At 33.1% G+C, this 21,785-nt stretch overlaps 1 protein-coding gene across 1 annotated transcript in view; it reads right to left on the bottom strand.

The window, feature by feature from the left end:
* SUSD5 (sushi domain containing 5) overlaps positions 1–21,353 on the bottom strand; it is a 449,691-nt gene extending 428,338 nt beyond the window's left edge. The window contains exons 1-4 of the mRNA XM_044065707.1: positions 21,238–21,353; positions 15,999–16,024; positions 15,044–15,223; positions 11,067–11,244 (exon numbers count right to left, since the gene is read on the bottom strand). Coding sequence (XP_043921642.1) covers positions 11,067–11,244; positions 15,044–15,223; positions 15,999–16,024; positions 21,238–21,353 — 500 coding nt within the window. The remainder of the gene's footprint in view (positions 1–11,066; positions 11,245–15,043; positions 15,224–15,998; positions 16,025–21,237) is intronic.
* Between the last annotated feature and the right edge of the window lie 432 nt (positions 21,354–21,785).

Here is a 21,785-nt window from a genome sequence, read left to right as displayed (position 1 = left end):
GGCATGGGGGGAAAAAAGACAAAGCAAAAAAAAACAATGTTGAATATAGTCTTGGATATGGAGGGTACTGATTCTTTATTTCTTTTTCATTAGAAATGTAGACCTAACTGCTTGTCAGGTCAGTCACCTCCATATTATTCATTAACAGTTATTGCAGAACAAGACTTGGCCTAATTAAATCAAAGTTGAGTGTGGCTTAAGAAAGGAGCATGGTATATGGAAGTTTCAACATGATAAATGTACAAAGGGCAGATAATATCCTGATTTGTCATAAGTGTATCTTTGAGTTACAACATGGGACATCAAAAGTGGATCCCAAGTATAACAAATGAACAGAATGGCCCTTGTTTCTCTTTATATTGCATGGAAAAATACTAGTATCACTTAGATAAAACAAAGTGATCAATTAACAGTCAGATTAACTGTGTCGACACTCACAAACCCGAAGAGGTGAGCTCAAATAGAGAAAAATTGAGAGAGGCTGTAAACTTATCTCATCCAGGGACAAGGAGGTCATAACATCCCTGCATTCTTCCCTTATAAGGCCCATTATTGAGTACAACCACCCTTTCGGCATGTACCTTGCAAATCACATGCAGCATCTGGAGAGACAACAGAGGTTCCTTACCAGGAGAATCCAGGGCCTGAAACATTTACCATACACAGATAGGCTAAAAGCCCTATCCCTAATGGAATCATCTCTGTGTCACTGCTGGACAGAGGCACAACAAACTAATGGGCACAGTATTTTTCATATAAGGGGTATGTAGTTAAAAAAAACTTTGGGCTAGGCTTATATTAATGCAGGGGCAGATAGCCTAGTATAAACCTATGAACCTATGAACCTGTACTCAGTTTCATACAGACTCCACAGAGGTGACCTCTGTCTGGCATACAAGGCGATCATGGACCCTGCCTTGATGGGACTGCTGCATATCCACAAGTCAAGCTCCATTCGAGTAACTCTCATGCGCAGCCTCAACCTACTCTCAACAGAACTTGTTTGTGGGACAGATTTGTGTCCCAGAGACTCCCCCATCTATGGAATAGACTCCCTCTCCACATCAAACAGAGTACCTCTTTACCCCTTTTTAAGCACAACCTGGATAAGTGGATGGGAAACAGAAAATACACTCCTGGGATTCCACCCATGTCCCTGCTGGACAGGGGCATTGGGTGCAGACTTGTCTAAACATGGGCTAAACTCTTGGCTAGGCTTATAAGGGCCTCATGGCCAATAGCCTAGTAACCTCCTATGATTCTATAAGGGCTACAGTGTAGTGGACATGTGCTAGATTCTTCATATGAGACTGTGCTACCTATTCAGGAGTCTTGGAGTGCTGAAGTTATGGTAAAGCTGAGGAGAAACAGGGTGTGTTTTTGCTAACTTACATTTGTATTATAGTAGGTTGCTCACTATTTAGGCAGCATTTGCAGTTACCTTTAGTAGCATAGAATAATTTGTGATCTATGGCTCCTTCTCGCAACTGTATAATTGTTTGCCTATATAAGTCTACTTGCCTAGTGATTTAGTATAGTATTGCAATCCTGTAATCTGGCTTCCAGAAAATACTTCTTCTTCGCCTTCAGTTGTTGTCTTTGCTATAATAATTTGTTGTCTTTGTGTTAATAATAAGTACACAATACTAATGCATAGTGCCTTATTGTATGGAGATTTCTCGATGAATACTTATGCTGCTTTTCTATAAATAACTATCAGTAACTGCTCTGTGTTACAACATACAATCTATCTTGCCTAGTCTGACCACGCTTTCTTTTCTTTCTTCTCTACTATTAAATGCTCTAGACTGTTTCTTTCTAATTAAATCTCTGTGTGACTAACTGCAGTTTACCACTTCCCACTTACCACTCTCTACGTGTATTACATAGATAGACAATAGCTCCTGCATGCTTAAAGTGAACTCCTTGATCTCACCTTTTCATTCCTAGATGCTAAACCCATCTACTTATACACCAGGCAAAAAAAAAAAAAACAGCACTGTTTTTCAACCTGAAAGTAAACCCTTCACTCTAGTAGCAGTGCTCTCACAGACAGCAGAAACTAGCATTCAGTCTACTACTATAATTGAGTCTATGTACACATTTACATTTAGCTACCATGCTTAATAAGCTTTTTATTTAACATGCAGTGTTCTGCCCCCCATAATTAATCTGTAGCGCATCACCAGGCTGACTAGACATTCCCCTCACCAGTTTAGACTCTCTGTCCTCTTTTTTTTTCTTTTTTAACCAACCTTCCAACTTTTCTATTTTACCCATTTTTTTCTCCGAAGTACCCCCTGTTTTTAGCTTGGCTTTATCTGTAAACCGCTGATATATCAGCTGTTATAATACAAGAAATTCAGTGCATACTGTAGCTGTTTACAGGTTGTTTTATTTTGTATGTTTAGCCTCGAACAAGATGTAGCCCCAAACCATTTGCATTCCACTTCGCTCCGGGCTCACTTCACCCCCCTACCCTACCCCGATTCCCACCCACACCCCCTTTCTTTACATTTATACTCACATAGCCATACCCATTTTACTCCTAGATACACCTACTCATTCATTATCCAGTTATCATACCCCTGTTCCTTTTTAGCAACCTGCAGGCTTAAACTATTATTCTTATTTTAATATTAGCCCAAGCATATACTGTTCAACTCCTCTTCTCTGTGCCAAACCCCTCATTCTCTCTACCAACTATTCCTTAAATTATAAACCTAACATTCAAGACCACTTTCCTCTCTACGTTGGCTCTAATCTCTCACACACTATGCATAAACTCATATGTTCTGGTGACATTCACTCTAACCCTGGGCCCCAGTCCACTCTCTCATTTCTACACTATCAGTCCCCTAAATGCTTAAAAGCTCTCCATATAACTACTAAAAACTTTCACAGCATTTGTAATAAAACTTCTGAGTTTCATGCCTGACTCACTCAAAACAGTACTGATATCCTACCTGCTAGTGAGACTTAGTTAAAACCTTCTATACATGATTCTGAGTTTCTCCCTCCCAACTTTAGTGTAATTAGGGCAAATAGACAAAATAAAAAAGGAGGTGGTGTTGCCATCATTTACCCCAATACACTCAATATATCATCATTTACTGACTCAGTTTCACAATTTCAAAATGCTAAGATCCTAATCTCCTTTCTGGAAATCAATGAATCCAAAAAACGTTGTATTATAGTAATATACCCCAATATTAGAAGATATTCTGTCCTGGATTTCCTTTACTATAAAAAAATGAAACAATTATACTAGGCAACAGGAATATTGATTGGGTTTCCGCTTCCTGCAATCAATCACCCTGCAGCATAAATTTATTTCACTTTACTCAACTAATCAATACTACTACAAAATTCAACAATAAAACTATTAAATTAGATTCTTGTCTCAAATTCTTCTAAATACCTAATGTCCGGCATCATGTCAAATTCCTTTTGTGACCACCTCCCTGCCTATGCTATTCGTACCTGCTCATCCCTCCCAAAAGTCCATAATATCAAACTAATCCAAAGTTTATCAAAATTCTGCCCCCATACTTTTAACAGTGTACTGAATATCTACAACTAGAACAACATTAAAACACTTCCACTAGATTATGTTCTCCTCTACTTTAATAACTCATTTCTAAATATCTGGCATTGCCTAGCTCCTACTAGATCCAAAAAAATAGAAACTAATCATGCCCCCTGGCTATCAAATATTCCCATAGAAATTATGAAAAATAGGGACAAAGCTTGGAAGCACTGGCTTAAATCCAAGAATCCTTCTAATCTTATTCATTACAAACAGGTCTGAAACCAAGCTAAAAAACATATCTGCAAAGATAAGCAACAATACTTTTGGAAGCCATAGACAAACAGGAAAAAAAATCCCAAAATTTTCTGGTCTTCTATCAATAACCTCTTAAACCCAGGCACCAAACCCAGTCCCTGCCCATACCCTAGCATGCCATCTGAACAAATTGCCTCCACTTTTAACTCCTACTTTATTGATACTATAGCTAACATTAATGTTTCCTTTTCCACACCCCTCCCAAATAACTGTATCCCTACACGCTCCTCTCCTCCCCCCTGCATCACAATCTCCCAAGCTCTAGCATCACCCTTAAAAACTGCACACAGCAACTCCCCCCAACTAGAACTTAATTTCTCCCCCATCTCTACTTCTTACATCAGAAAACTCCTCTGGAATCTAAAATCTTGTTCTAATTCAGCCGACAGAGTTCCTGCCAAATTTCTTAAGATTGCTGCTGATGCAGTAGCCTACCCTATTAGCAATCTTATTAGCAGGTCTATCCAAGAATCCTATGTCCCTTGCCTCTGGAAAAAAAAAAATCATTCTGCCACTTCATAATGGCGGTCCATCCTCCAATATCTTGAACTTCCGACCTATTGCTATGCTATCCCCTGTCTCCAAAATCCTAGAAAAATGTGTCCAAAAACAACTTATCCATTACCATCTAAATAACAAAATTTTCTCCCCAACTCAGCATGGATTCCACCCTGGTCACAGCACACTTACTGCTCTAATCACCTTCTTAGATCTAGTCAATAAATCGTGAGACAGGTCAAACCGTATCAGCTGTCTTCCTGGATCTGTCAAAAGCATTCGACACAATCTCTCACTCCATCCTTCTTTCCCAACTCTCCACTATTGGATTATCCACCCAGTCTCTTAACTGGTTCAAAAGCTATCTCTGTAATGCTGTTAAATGGAAAAACTCTATTTCTCCCTACCTTCATAACAGGCATTCCACAGGGCTCAATTCTAGGCCCTATTCTGTTTAACATATTTATAAATAATCTCCACCAAGCTATTCCAAATGGCTTCCTAGTCCAGTATGCAGATGACTCAACTATAGTCTGCTCTGCTCAAAACACTGACATACTACAACAAAATACTCAAGCAGCTTTCTCAACTGTGGGATCCTGGCTCCACAAAAAACAACTTTCTTTAAATGCCAAAAAAAAAAAAACTAATGCTCTTTACCCCCAAAGGAAAATACATCTATCAACAAATCGACTTCAATATACTTTCACTTAACTCTACTAAAAATTGAGCTAGTAACCAATACCAAATTGTTACGAGTTATAATCGATGAAAACCTAAGGTTCAATCTGCACATCCAAAGTAATATTAATAAATCACACAAAAAACTAGGTCTACTGTATAGACACAACAAGTTCCTCTCCTTACCAACTAAACAAGCATTAGCAAACGAAAACAGTCATTGAACCAAATAAGGAATCAGATGCAAAAACCAGAGAATACAAGAAAAAGAAAAATAATCTGGTTCCACACAGCAGTGAAAATCAATGTCCTTTATTGTAGTAGGTAAGCGCTTTCTCGGAATAACATCTGCTTCATCAGACCAACAAAGATAGAATAGCAGTTACATTTTTAAACACTAAAACAGATTAAATGAACAATATGTACTTGTATTTGTTATCAGTTTTAAGTACATATTGTTCATTTAGTCTGTTTTATTCAATTTTTTAATGATCTATATATTCTACAGATGTATTTTATCACATGGCTTTTAGCTATAATGCACATTTTATCTGATTTTTGATTGGATGTTTTAGTGTTTAAAAATGTAACTGCTATTCTGTCTTTGTTGGTCTGATGAGGCGGATGTTATTCCGAGAAAGCGCTTACCTACTACAATAAAGGCCATATTGATTTTCACTGCTGTGTGGAACCAGATTATTTTTCTTTTTCTTGTAAACAAGCATTAGCTCTGTCTTACTTGTTACCCTCTTTAACCTATGGTCTATCTTTATTAACCAACTTGCAGTCTTCCTTAAAAATAAAACTAGACTCTTGCTACAGCAAGATTGCTAAATTTGCTACAAGTAGTCACCATTCTACTCATCACTATATCACCCTAAGGAAACTTCAATGGGTAGAATTCCATCATTTCTTATCACTCTTTCAGCTCACTACTACACACACATTTATTCACAAACCACAGAAGTGCCCTGCCCTAAGCTCAATAGTTGCCCTTTACAGTCCCCTTATGCCGCTGCTTTCAGAATACCAACACTTGTGTCAAATTCACAAACCCAATTTACCCACAGGCAAATTATTATACTCTTGGATCATTGCCAGAATATGGAATAACCTACCCTCATTTATCTGCATTGAACAAAGCCACTCTAACTTCAAAATTGCACCACATAATCATCTCCTGTCCAATTAGACATGTAATTGCTATAATACCCCCTCTGCCATTACTTGATTTTTACCTTTCAAACCTAAACTTTATCTATTATAGCTACTTACTCTAATTACTGTCTTTTCTTGGTAATCCATAATAAACCCTAAAATACTCAGCTCATCCTTTCTGCTTTTAAACCCTGATGTGATCTTCTATACTATATCTACCTTTTTTGTCGCTCTTTTCTTCTTTCAGCACTGGGAATTACCTAGTTTATTTACATCATACTATGTATTGTTGATTTCTTTATGTAACTTTTTTATTTCTTCTGTATTTGACTATAACTTATTTTGAAACCATATGTAAGTGTCATTGTTATGTGGAGCTGATGGCTTCTTTATGAAACTTTTGGATTTTGTTTTCTTTAAATTGTTTGAAACTTTTAAAATGTTATGTTAATGCTATTGTAACCTTGGGGCTTTTCTCCCCAGGCCTCCACTGAAAATGGGCTTATTCTAGCTCAGTGGACTTTCCCGGTAAACAAACATCAATAAATAAATATATGAGACATCTGAGTCAATGCCAAAGCTGAGACATTCATAGGGGGTGCAAGAGTCTCTAGTTTTTGACTCTTGGACTATATTTATGAACAACTGCTCACTTCATTTTATGTACTAAGAAATGCCATTTGGTTTTATGAAAGCACAGTTACATTTTTAAACTGACAGGGAGAGTTAATGTGGTCTTTTGAGCTTTAACATTCTGTATTGTGAAAACACTGAGCATCCATAACAGCAAGTCATGCTATAAATCGTGAATGTGCATGAACTCAGTGCTCAGATAATAAAGTGCACCTCAAGGGTACATTAGTTCACTTTTCAGGTGGTCTATCTCATACAGTATGATACATCTAACCGAAAATTCTAGCTTTCTAAAACCTGAAAAAATGTTCTATGGAAATGCAGTTAAGGCACAAGTCTTCAGCATTTCCACAACCCAGTGATTAAATGTAAGAAATCTGAAGTCATTGCACTTCACGATAAGTTATACGTAACTGATGATGAGAACTGTGGAAGGGCTGTGGGAATCTTGCTCACTCAGGATGCTTAACAGCAAAGAGTACATGGGCTGTATGTGGACCTTTCCTAGCAATCATACTGCAACCTGGCTGATGGTGCTTAATTTCATATTGGTACAGTTCATGAATGTAGATTTTTCAGAATTTGTTATTTTTGAAAACTTTAATTCAGAAATCCTGAATTTATAAAATCTGAATTGAAATGAAGCAAAAATCTGGACAGTTGAGAGGTATAGATCTACCAACCAAGTCACCAAGTATATCGCCCATCTATAAGAGTATGACTGTGCTTTTCAAATATAACTATAGAAATGGTCGATGTTGGTGCTAAATAATACAGGTCTTTCCTGCTATTGGGTTACCTTATGAATTTTTAATGGTTCTTCTCAAATTCAGCTTTTAGTAAGGTTGAATTTTATAACTGTATGCACATTTCTAGAGAAAGTTATCATTTATGTTTACATATCAGTTTGTCAATTTAAGAGGCAGGAGTTACGTGTGGGGTTTGCTGTTTATATTCACATACTCCTTAGAGTTTGATCATTAGTTTTTAGACACACAATTCTTGTTGTATCCATTCTGAGTATTAGATATTCAATTGTCTCTGGTTCGGGTTGTTGTTTAACTGATCGACTTGATTCTTAACACACTTAAATTTCCCAAAATATTTTCTCATCTATTTAGTATGTTATTTCACGTACTTTAAATGCTTTTTCATGTCTTCCGTCATTGTTTTACCAGTGTCACTAATCCAGATTATGGCTGAGAACATTATTTGAATCAAACCACTTAAGCCATTTAACAACTAAATAATAAAATAAACGTGATCACATGACACAAATTTTAGGCTGGATCCAGAAAAGCTGATGCCTTCAAAAAAAGACAGACATTTGCCTGCATAGATTCTGCCATTTGGGTTAATACCAGAGTGTACTTTTTAGATAGAATAATAAATGTTGAGCCATGTTACATCTGCAGGCATATAAGCTTTACACTATGCTATATATAGGTCTATCTGTCTCTCTCTCTCTCTCTCTCTATATATATATATATATATATATATGTGTGTGTGTGTGTGTGTGTGTGTGTGTGTGTGTGTGTATTTATATATATTTATATATATTTTATATATATATATATATATATATATATATATATATATATATATATATATATATATATATATATATATATATATATATATATGTATATGAATGTGTCTATTTCAAACATGAAGCTATAAAAAGAATGCTAAGACATAGACAAAAACATTTTGAATCAAAATGATTCAAAAGCAAAGCACTCTAAATCACAAATATTCAAAAAAAAAACCTTTTTGCAGGATGGTAAGCCCCCACACAACACCACTTGCTACTTAAATATATCATCCCTGAGGTCACATTACAGTGGGAAAAGGGTAAATTAATCAATCCCACTGTAACATGATCTCATGCATCAAGAAAGGCAGTATTCAAAAAGTTCATTTTTCAACTCTTTAGCCAACATTTCAAGCACTGAAAAGTAACCCATATATTACTGAAATTGATTTAACAATCAAAAGATTGACATCCAAACTACTGAGAAAAAAAAATCTAAAACTCATAATATTGATAGATACTGCACCTGATCTAAGACACAAGCTTGGAGAATGCAAATGTAAAAACAATGTTTTTTATAGGGGGTAAGTGCTCTGTACTCCCATGATGCAGCAGACAGATGTGACCCTCACACCTCTTGCTACACACACGCACACACCTACACACACACACACACACACACACACACACACACGCACACACCTACACATGCATGCACATATACCAATACTGAGGTTACACAATAGCGGGGGAAAGCGCATATTCATTTCCTTGGTATAACAGAGGTCATGCTCTAGTACTGCAATATCATGTCAGTATTTTCAGCTTTAGAGGATTTTTTCAGTGAGTTTGTCAGTGTTTTGTGTGTGAACCTTGTAATTATTACTCCCCCCCATTCCCCTATATATATATATATATATATATATATATATATATATACATACAAACATATAAATATATATATATATATATATATATATATATATATATATATATGGGTCTATGTTAGAACATCGACTTTTTAAAATGTTGAATGTTCTAATATCGACCCCTATTCAGCGAATGCTGACAATATCGAACATGCAGAACAGCTAATTTTTTCCCACTTCACTGTTCCTACACACATACACACAACACAAGCACACCAAACAGCAATCCACACACATACACCTAAAATCCTACATCTAACCCTACACTAAACTGTACATACACCACTAGCCATCCACTTACCTTAACCCAAACCCTAACCCTAAGGTCCGTCACTATTGCACACTCACCTCACCTGCACCCTAACCCTAACTCACCTACCCCGCCCTAACCCTCATGTCCACACAATTGCACACTTACCTGACCCGCGCCCTAACCCTAAATCACCTACCCCATGCCCTAACCCTCACATCCACACAATCGCACACTTACCTGATCCCAACCCGTAACTTTCAACCAGATCACTGAAAATAGCGAAGCCACAGGAATGGCCAACCAAATTTCTTCCCTAGGAAGAAATTTGATGTTCCTCAGCTTAGCTGTTTTCATAGGGGTCGATATTAGGACATTCGAAGTTGTGAAACTTCGATGTTCTAATATAGACCCATACATATATATATATATATATATATATATATATATATATATATATATATATATATATATGTGTGTATTTATATGTCTGTGTGCATCTGAGTTAAATAATGGAACATAAGATTGGAATCTTAAAAGCAAGAAAGCCCAGATTATGACATTGCTCCCTATCTATGAGACCTTTCGGTTTTCTTTATTTGCATACTAACCACATTAGCAGTTTTAAGCAATCCACAGATCTTCTCATATATGCAGTGTGACATAGAAACAACTCTCATTAGTTTATATCAGACTTCAGAAACAATCAGTACTATCTCTCTAAAGGATGAAGTAAGAATAAGATGTTGAGCCATACTGTGTTTGTTACGGTAGCCTTATAGCGTTACATGTGAGCATCATTACAGCTGAGTGACGCCTCCAGGTGTTTCTGTAGTTACATCTTACTGATGCCTCTAGATGCTACACATTGCTTGTTTATATTTGCATCAAAATTTCCAAAACCATATTACATTCAAAGTATTAAAAGATTTCTTCTTAAAGCTTACACACTGGCAAACTCAAAGATATTAATAGTTGACCTCTGTCTAGTGCAGGTAAAGAGATATTAATTATCGTTCATCTAATATTTATTTATATTTTCTTGAATGTCATGTTTTTCTAAATATCTTGACAGCCAAGTAGCACAGACAGTATTGCTTAGCCTTACATGAAAGCTCATTGCTGGATGAACAAAATGCTTCCACCAGTACACGTATAGCTTGAGTCGTTGATGAGATAATTGTAAGTTGTTTATAAAATATTACAAATTTAATAGTTACTGTATTTACTGTGACTTATAAAATCCAGTTTCAGACTTAGAACTTGAACAATACTACAACTATAAAAGTAATTTGCACTGAAGAGTTTGCCATTTACACTTTTTAGTAACTCCTATGGTTACAAAGATATGAACATCCATCTGTTTGAAATGTGAGGACACGATTTGATTCTATCAAAAAGCTTAGGTTCCATCTATTGGAAGTCTCCAGAGCTCCACTGCAGGGAATGAGTTAAATCTATACAACTATTGTACTGCAGTGTGTCTTATGCTCATGAACACTGCTGCGCACTGCATGTCTCACTGTATTAACTTACCCAATACTGCTGTCTGCCAGCCATCCTCGAGAACACGTAGAGAAAGAACACTCATCTACAGCATGCCGCAGCTCTTCAGCTGTTGCTAGGCGAGCTCCACGAGCTGCACACATACTCCTTGCTGTTATAAGGTCAAGTCCCTGTGAGCCATTCTTAGATTGGATTATGAATATCTTTCCTGAAAAACAAATCAAAGAAAATGCAAGAAAATATGTTAATTGATTTTCAATTAAAACAGATCATGAAAGAAAATAAATAAGAGAATATAAACAAAGAAAGCATCAATTTATTTACTTTGGGTTTATTAGAATATCTACATTGGAATCATGCACCTGTAATGATGTATACTTCACAAATGGTAAGATGGAATTAAAAGCTATAGAGTTCCAGTGCATAACTTGCTTCCCATTCAGAATATAGCTGAAGGTACAACATGATAAATGCAATATGAATAAGTAAAACCCTTGTCCCTGTTATGGTAGTGGGCAGGGCCTTGTGTGTGTGTGTGTGTGTGTGTGTGTGTGTGTGTGTGTGTGTGTGTGTGTGTGTGTGTGTTTCTGTATGTGTGTTTGTGTGTGTCACAATAAATTTCACATATATGTTGTCTAAAGCCTTGTTCTGGTGGAGTTCTCTATGGTGAACAGCTCGAGAGAGATGAACTGAGCAGAATATGGTTAACAGATCTGGGTATGCTGTCCTTCGTATGAAAATATTGAGGTCCCATCTGCCTGAGTTGATGGTAGCTCAGATGAATATAAAAGATCCCACAGCACTTATTGAGAAAAGACAAGGTGTGGCTTTATTTATATATACATTATTAACACATTATTTATACAAATTTCTACATTATTTGCATTATTTACATACTTTTTGCAACTCTAGAGTCATCCTATTCACATTTTCAGTTTATATATGCATTATCAACACATTATTTATACAAATTTCTACATTATTTACATACTTTTTGCAACCCTAGATTCATCCTATTCACATTTTCAGTTTCTTCATTAGTAATACAACACAGTTTTTGTTCATACTTCTTCCATTTTCATTTCCTTAATTTTCATCTCTCTTCCCCAATGCTTTTTCCACAACCATTTTCTTATTTCTGCAAATACATCTTTGTTCCTTCTGATTTTGTTATACAATAGTCATTCACACCTTCTTTTCCACAATTTCCAGATAATAAAAAATAATATTTTATCCCCTTTTTCAATTTCCTTCATCCTTTTTCTTTCATATTTACCATACAATATAATTTCTATATTAATTTCCTTGAAACCTTATTAACTATATACATTTTTAACCTTTCACAAAAAGACGTATTCATGTTATATTCTAAAAACAATGTTTTGCAGTTTCCTCTAACTTGCTATAATAGCACATTCTTTTTTTTCCTGTTGCTTTATATTTCATATTTCTCATAACAGGTAACTTAACAAAATTCACCACAAAAAGTTCTCAGCTTTATAGAAATCTTCAAATGTTTTCTTCTTTGCTTTATCGTATTTCTAACATCATCTAATAAATCATTTCATAGGTATACAAAAAAAACTCTTGCATAATTGTTTTTCATACCAACCAATCCTATTCTCATTACATTCATCAATTTTTAATTTCCCTAACTTCATCATATTTATGTATTCTTTTTTCATTACTTTTTCATCCCATCTTTTCATTTTTACTTGTTTCCATGTTTTTCATACCTTACATATAACATTTTTTCCTTAATTTTATTCTCCATTCATTTACACTATTAATCACCCAAAACAGTTGCACTGATACTAAAAAATAAGATTTTTCATTTCCAATTGTTCCTGGAAACATATAAACTCTCCCAGCATAAGCAAGTTCCCCTAATAAATATATACAACTTTAACATATACACATTTTTATTATATGATAAATGAAAACTTTCCATCATACAAGTATTTTTTGTTTCTACCATTCTCACTTTCCACTGATTCAGTATGTTACCATATCCCTAAACTTAATCCATAATATATTAATTCCCTTCCTGCTATAATAACTTTTATTATTTTTTTATTTCATGAAACCCCCTTTCTTTTTCTTTTATTCAATCTTAAACTCACATTTTTAATAATTTTTCAATTCTTATAACACTTTCATTTATCCATTCTCTATTTTTGCTACAATAACCAAATCATCTGCATAAGACAGACATACAAGTATCTCAATTTCCTTTCCCATCTTCCAACATACTTCATCCATTTCTGACATAAAACTTTGAATAATTGCATTCATTACTAGAACAAAAATACACATACTTAAGGGACACCCCTGCTTAACTGCCCTTTTGCCCTGACCTCTTTTCCCATATATCCATTTACCATTACTTTCCTTCATGAATTTTCATAGCAAGTTTGTATAACTTTCACTATTTTTTACTTCTCCATGTGCTTCCGAAATGTTCATCTCATGACTTATCTTATCAAATGCCTTATCTATATCACACGTAACCGATCTTACCTAATTTTTTTCTATCACGCTCGTACTTATTTACTTCACTGCTATTAATATTTCCTTTACTTTTTTAACTTTTACATCAAACATACCATTTCCCATTACTTCAGTCAAAACTTATGGCAACCTTTTTTGTATTATTCTCATAAATATTTTACATTCAGTATTCCCTAAACTTATACATCACCAGTTTCTTATATCTTTATTTTCATCTTTTTCCATACAAACTGTATCACCCCATTACATATTTCTTCCTACACTATCCCATTATCTAACCATTCATTTAACATTTTACAGAAAATTACATTTTTTTCCATCTCCATTTGCTTGTAAAATGTGCAACTTGGTCCATCTAAAGCTGGTGCTGATTTCATGCATTTCTTCCATTGTAATCACATTTGCAAGTTCTGCCATAATACATTTAGATATTTTTTAACAAAACATTCCTGTTTCTCATATCTTCTTCATTTTCATACATTTTACCTACAAATCTTTCCACTACTTCCATTATTTCTTTTTGTTTACATCTAGTCTTCATTATTTTATTCTCACTTGTTTTTACCTCCTCTTTCTTACCTTTTAAAAATATCCTTTGTCTAAATAACATGTTTAATTTTAATCATTCAACTTTCTCTCTTGCTCTCATATTCTTTCTTCTCTTTTCAGTTTCTACTTGAAGATCTTCCTTTATTTCTTTATATTTATTTTCATTTTTACTTTTCATTTGGCTTTCTACCATTAAAAAAACTTATTTGTACTTTTCTTTAAACACTACCCACCATAAGGAGCAGTTTTCATAAAATTCTCTCATTGTCATATATTCTTCCCATAATTTCTTACTCTCCATCTTTATTTTTCTTGTTTTACTAATTTTACCTGTTAAAATTTTTATTTCTTTTCTTTCTTTATTACTTTTTTATTCTCTCCTATTGTTGTTCACACAGCTCTATGGTAAAAAAACGGAGACATTTCCATATCTCCTTCTGAATATTCCATATCATTAGAACATATTACGTAATAATATCTATTTTTTAAATATTTCTCTGTGATAAGTCCTTTCTCTTTTTTTGCTGTCCTTAGTCTCCCACATTTTATAACTTCCTTAAATACTTTCACATCTTATGTTACTTTCCCTTTCTCCATCCTTAAATTACAGTTAAAGTCTTGTATTATAATAATAATAATAATAATAATAATAAACATATCAAACAAAACCATATTGTTAAGACCTCAAACATATTTTCTTGTCTGTCATAATTGTGTATGCATAAATTGCAAATAATCTTACACATCACTCACCTTTTCTTATATCACACATCACTATCCTACTTTGCATTAATATTGTAACATCTAATCTTTTAATTTCTTCATTTTTATCATAACCCCTATGCCCAAAAATGTTTAATTTCCTACATCAAAATAAGCTTTTTTCCTACCCTGTTACTACTAGTTAGTGCCTTTAAAACTAGTTACTCCACTAGCCAAACACACACCAGTAGTTTCTATTCCTTTATTTTCAAAATCCAATGTTTTTCCTGTTGAAACTGTTACTTTTTCTGGTTCTATAATGTGACCAGCTAGTTCACTCCACTTTGCTTCTGCTTCATTTTCTGATTCACTTTGCTCCAGCAAATTCTGTAAATTCTGTATTGATAAGTGACCTCCTTCCAAGTCTGTTAAAATAATTTCCTCAGTTCAATAGTTTCAGAAATATCTCAATCTGCTTCTTTCAAAACACACACTGCTCCAGTGCTTCTGAGATCCCCCATCTTGGATTTCTCACAACCAATTTAGCAGTAGACATCCACCACCACCACCTAGTGGTTGCGATGCAAAACAGCAATATGAAAGAGTAGGGGGTTCTTTATTAAACATTATATCATATTTACATTATTTACAATATTTACTTATACATTATTTACAATTATATACATGCTTTATACATTTTCACTTTGCTATCTACCTACAATTCAATACTTTCTAATCTTTATAATTTTCAATTAATTATTTTTCTCTCCTCCCATCCTTTTTCCATAACCAAAAATGTATCTTCTTCAGTATATCTGACAATATCCATTTTCCACTGAATTTTATCTCATTTGGTTATTCATTCCATATAGTCCATAAAATCTAAAATATTTTTTTCTGTTTTCTTCACTTCCTTCTCTTTTTTATTGCCATAATACCCATATTCTAACATATACATATTTAAATATTTTATACTTTCAGGACCTCTCAGTAATTTATTTTTACATATTTTTATCCACAAATCTTTTATGTTACAATTCAAATAACACGTTCTGTTGTTTCAATTTCACAACAATAATTACACATTTTTTCTTCTATTCATTTATATGGCATATTAGCCTTCACTGGCAACTTTCTTATTGTTAATCCCCACAAGAAATATTTACATTCATAAAACTTTTTACAACATCCAAATCTTACCTTTATAGCACCTCTTTTTTGATTTTCTAGATGTTTACATGGAAAAATACAGTAATGTTTATTCTTTATATTTAAATAAACTATTTCCTACTTTTTCTACAGTCTTTATATTTATTTTCCATAACAAAATGTTGTCTTGATATTATTTCATTTCCTTATTTAAAAAGCTTTTCCATATTTTCCCTTTGCCTATTCTTTATCAGATTTCCTTCTATTTTTCTTTCATTATTACATACATTAGAACTCTGTTCTCTTCTTTCAACACTACCAATACCTTATATAAATTCTGAGATGCTACATGGAAAATCAGATTAATTAAGCCTAACCATCCTTCTTCTTCTTTGACATACAGCACCACTCTTCTGACCAGGTTTAACCTTGTTCCTCATACAAAAGAAAATGCAACTGACATTAATTTTGCTCATACTTTTATGTTATCATATGCACACTTGCTAATCATGCACTTTTCCCAATAAATTCAAATTGATTAACTATACTTTTTAGTGTGTCAGCTTATATGTCCTTCCATTGTTGCATTCTAGACATAAAAATCCAAAACTCTATCCCCAAAATCTCTATTACTGCATATGTTCTATTTTATTTGTGATTCCAATCCCTTTACTTTCATCCTTATTTATGCACAAACCAATAACTTTTAAATATCACTTTAATTGTTTAATCCCTTTTTCTATCCACTCCTTATTATTTGTCATTAAAACTATATCATCTGCATAAGTAAGTATCACCAGTAGTTGAATTCCTTCTCTTGACTTATATCTTGCTACTTTTAATACTGAATTCACCTTACTAACCCCTGTGTTCATAATCAATGCAAATAAATACTGCTTGCTGGACATTCCTGACTTATACCACTTCTTATATTTATTTATTTCTGTAACCATTCATTTAACACTCTTCTCACTTTGTTATTTTCATACACTGTAACAATTGTTTTATTATTTTATCTCTTATATTTTAATCTTTCAATATATCCCATAAAATGTCATGTTATAGCTTATCAAATGTTTTAATCAATCAAATCACCTACCATAATTATAACTTCAGCCTTTCTGTTTATTACATCTGCCATTTCTCTCAATATCATCAACAATTCTTGATTTAATTTTTCCTTTTTCCAAAAACTGTATCTTCATGCAGTTTATCTACCTTATTCTCTAATCTTTTCCTTATTATTTTCATAAATATCTTGTAATCTGTGTTATTCAATACTATCAGTCTCCAATTTCTTCATATTCTTTTTCTCCTTTCTTCCATATCAATTTAATTGCTCCCATACATATTTCTTTTTCTGTTACTCCTTTTTCTACCCATTCATTGAATGCTTCCACAAAATATTTATTTTCCCATTCTTCCATATTGCTATACATATAATATTCAATCACATCCAATCCTGTAACTTTGTATACATTTACTTTTTTTTAAATGTCCTTCAATTCTTTCACATTTATTTTTTCCTTCTAAGCACTCATTATCTTCTTTATTTAATTTATTAACTTTCCATTTTTGTTTTCCTCCTATTTCATTCCTTTTAAATGTTGTTTCTATATTTTTATTACCTTCATTATCTTCTGCTGTGTTACCATGCTTTCCCCTTTCTCATCCTTTAGTTCATTATTCTTTCCTTTTCCTTTATTATCATATTTAAATATGGTGCAACCACTTCTTTTTTCCTTGTAAGAAATATCTTTATTTAACTTTTATTTCTTGGCTGGTCCATATATCTGCCGCTCTTATTTCTTAATACTTTTTAAAATACTTCCTGACTCATTTTTTGTATTTCAGTTTCCCTTTTGTTCTTTTTATATCTTACCATTCCAAGAAACATGTTTTATATTTTTCTTTAAAACATATCCACCAACTCATCCAATCTTTATAAAACATTCTCATATCTACAGGATCTCTCCATAATTGTTTAATCTCTCTTCTATCTCCCTTGTGTAAGTCTTTTCAATTCAGTCTTTTAACACATTTACCTATCCGTATATATCCTTCCTTTTCTTGAACCTCTATCCAGATTGCTAAGTGGTCCAAAAACCTTTGTTTTTATTCTTTCTTGTACAACTTTCAAGCTTTTGGAAATTATAAAATAATCTATCTCTGTTCTTATATTGTTTCTTTTAAATGTTCAGTGTTTATTATTCCATATATGTAACTTCCACTTTTTAAAATATCTGTTATTATCATTACACCACTTCCCTCTTTTCTTCTTTTTCTCAAATCACAATTAAAATCTCTCACTAATATTATTTCCATATTTACACCAACATAATTACATTTTTTTAAACATTGTTTTTCTTTCTTTATTGTAATGCATGTATACACTGCAATGATTCTATATACATTATTTCCCACCTTATATCTATCACTGTTACTCCATCCAATATTACTATAGTATAATATAAACCTCTTATTGATTTATGACATAATATAGCTAATCCTTAACATGTTTATTTTGCTATATTTCAAATAATTTCACATTCCCATAACTTTTCTGTTTGCAACCTTTCTCCATCTGTTAATATTCTTGTATCTTCTAAAATAATAATACATCTAATTGTCTTTTAATATTCTTTGTACTATTTACATTTATAGTTAAAATGTTCACCTTTCTTCTTTTATGATTTATTATACCATTCTTCTTTATCCTTTGCCTTTTTTATTTTCTTTCATACCTACACTCTTAAACTTTCATTTTCTATCTTTTATCCTTTCCCTGTGGAATTATTTTTCCTTTAACCACACTTCAGTTCATATATTCATCTTCACTTGCCTCTTCCATTTCTCCCTCCATTTCTTCTCCTTTCTTTTCATATATTGCGTTTCCATCTTTTTATTTTCTTCTGTTATTTTTTGTTTTTTCTGTTTCATTTCTAGATGCCTTTCTGTGTCATGTCCATGTTTTTGTTCTTGCTCTTGTCCTTTAACTTCTATATTATCTTCACAATCCATCCATATATACCCTGTTTCTTCACACTTTCTTCATTTCATTTCACATTTTTAGCTTCATGTCCCTGTTTACCACAAATAAAACACTTCCTTTTGTCACAGTTTCTAATTCAATGGACATCTTTACCACAAAAGATACATGTTTTCAGCTGCCTCCAATATTTCACAATACCCCTATTTCCTTCTACATTCATCATACTTGGAATATGTATAATTATTTTATTTTTCATGTTCAGTATAACATCACATTCTCAACTCCCAGTCCACAAACATCTATCATAAATCTTTGCAATGTCCATAACATCTTTACTAAACTCTTTAAAAGTCTTTTATACTTCTTTTTCAAATTCAATTCAAAACTTGCACTAAAATTCTCTTATTTGTCTCTCTGTTAAAATTTTGTACAACATATAAGTTCCATGGATTGCAATTTTTCTTAGCTTCATAATTTTTCTTAGAATTTCTCCATATATAGACCTGACTCAAACAAAATCTCACAATATGTATATTTGTTAATATGTATAAATGCTCTTACCTCCTTGGGAGAAATGTCCAGAGTTGAAATGACATTATCCCAAATGTCCTACCTGTCAAGTTATTTCTCTTCTTTACTACTTAGTCTTACTAAAAATTTCTTCCTTGTGATTCCCTTATTTTCTCCATTCACCTTTTCCCTTCTTTAACTGTCTGCACATATGAACTGTTCTTCTCTCTTTTAATTTCGTCCACCTCCTCTTCTTGTATTTGATACATGATCTCTCCCATGATGCAGGTTTTTTCACTCTCTGGCTTGTTTGATTTATCAAATCCTTTAGATAAACATCCCACAACCCTCCTGATTGGAAGATTGTAATAATACATCCAGACTGTGATTCATCTTTGAATAACTTTTCTTGAAATGAGGTTTCAGAATTTTGTAAAGGTTTGATCGCCTTTCCATTAGATCTCTGTTTTGATTTCCCTTCTTGAACTGCTGCTCAACTCCTTCTCATACGTCAACATTTGTTAGAATTTTTTTTGTGAAAGATCGATTTCCTTCACCTCCAAAGCATATTCTCCTTTTTCTTTCTCATTTTTTTCACCAGCCATCTCCTCTGATGCTCAGAACTTAACATATTTCTTCCTGCTTCTCCGAGCTGCCATCTTCAGAATTTCAGGCAATAACCATTTCCCATTATATTTTATTTCATTCAATCTTTCATTCCGCACAACTCATAAAATGTAAAATAATTGTCTATCAATTTCTTTCACTTCCTTGTTCTTCTTGTTATCATAGCACTCACATTCTATCATATTTATATTTATATCTTTTACAGTTTTAAAATCATCCAGTACATTAATTTCACATAATTTTTCCCACAATTCTCTCACTCTTATACAATTCAAGAAAACATGTTCTGTCATCTCAGCTTCCCCACAATATTGACATACTCTTTCCTGAATCCTTTTATAGGGCATATTTGTTTTACCAAGCAATTTACCTATTGTCAGCGAATACATACACTTTTTACATTCATATATCGTTTTACTCCATATAAACCTTGTTTTAATAGTATTTCTTTTTTCATTACCTAAATTTTTCCACGGATAAATATAATAGTGTTCACTCATATTTTCATACCATTTGTTTCTATTCTTTTCTACATTTTCTATTTTTAATTTCCATACTAATATCTTATTTTGATATTTTTTAATCTCATCATTTACATTATTGTTCCATCTTTACCCACATTTTAATCTTTCCCAAAATTTTTATATTTGAGTTTCATTATATCATTTACTGTATTTCTATTTCCTTCTTTTAATCCTAACAACAAATTCAAAGAAGTTGCATGGACTATAGGATTAATTACCCTAGTCCTCCTTCTTCTCCCTTAACATACAAAGTCCCTCTCCTTATAGGATTTAGTCTTGATCCCCATATAAATGACAATATAATCAACAATTATTTTTCATACTTAGATGGAATTATATATACACTTGCCAAATAGGCAGTTTTACCTAACAGAATAGAATTTATTAAATATACCTTTTCCTTACATGACAATCTATATGATCTCCAAAATATGCATATCTCTTTCTACTTTTGTATAACTTTGCTCTACATAAGAATTACACAGACTGTAGTCTTTTTTTTCAAATTTTTTAAGAAACTTTGCATGTATTGTCCAGTCTCAAACAAAATATCACAATAAGTCTCCGTATTAAGATGAATGAAAGCTCTTACCTCATTAAGTGATATTCCCAAAGCTGCAATTATTGTGTCCCATACCTTATATCTTTCAAGTGTTTTTCCTCCTTACTGCTAAGCTGTACAACAAACTTGTTTTTAGCAACCTCTTTTCCTCCTTCTCCCTCTCTTATTTGCTTCTTGCCTTCTTTCACCATTCTTGCATATGAATTTTTTCTCTTCCATAATTTCTGTCTCCTCCTCTTCCTGAATTATGTCCATAATATCACCCCAAAATGCTGTTGCTTCACTTTCTGGTTCACTCTAAATTATCGTTTCCCTTAGATATACATCCCACAACCCTCCCAGTTGGAGAGTTGTAACCATCTCTGACTTCGACAAAGAAAACAGATCTTTTTGGAACAAGTACTTGGAGTCCTGTAAAGGTTTGATTACCTTCTTTTCACCATTCTCCTCAATGTCAGCCTTCTCTTACTTCCTGATCAAATCAACTGATCCTTCAATTTCATTTTCCTTAAATGATCAGCAACTTTCTGATGCTAGTCCCTTCTGCAAACTCTTCTTTTCCTTCTGACACACTTTCTTGCTGCCTCCATCTTCTTTTCAGTTTCTTCGAGGCACCTATGCTC

Source organism: Protopterus annectens, chromosome 3.part0 (assembly GCF_019279795.1).
Source record: "Protopterus annectens isolate FY-2018-M chromosome 3.part0, PAN1.0, whole genome shotgun sequence".
Taxonomy (NCBI): Eukaryota; Metazoa; Chordata; order Ceratodontiformes; family Protopteridae; genus Protopterus; species Protopterus annectens.
This window is presented reverse-complemented; position numbering and strand designations above follow the sequence as displayed.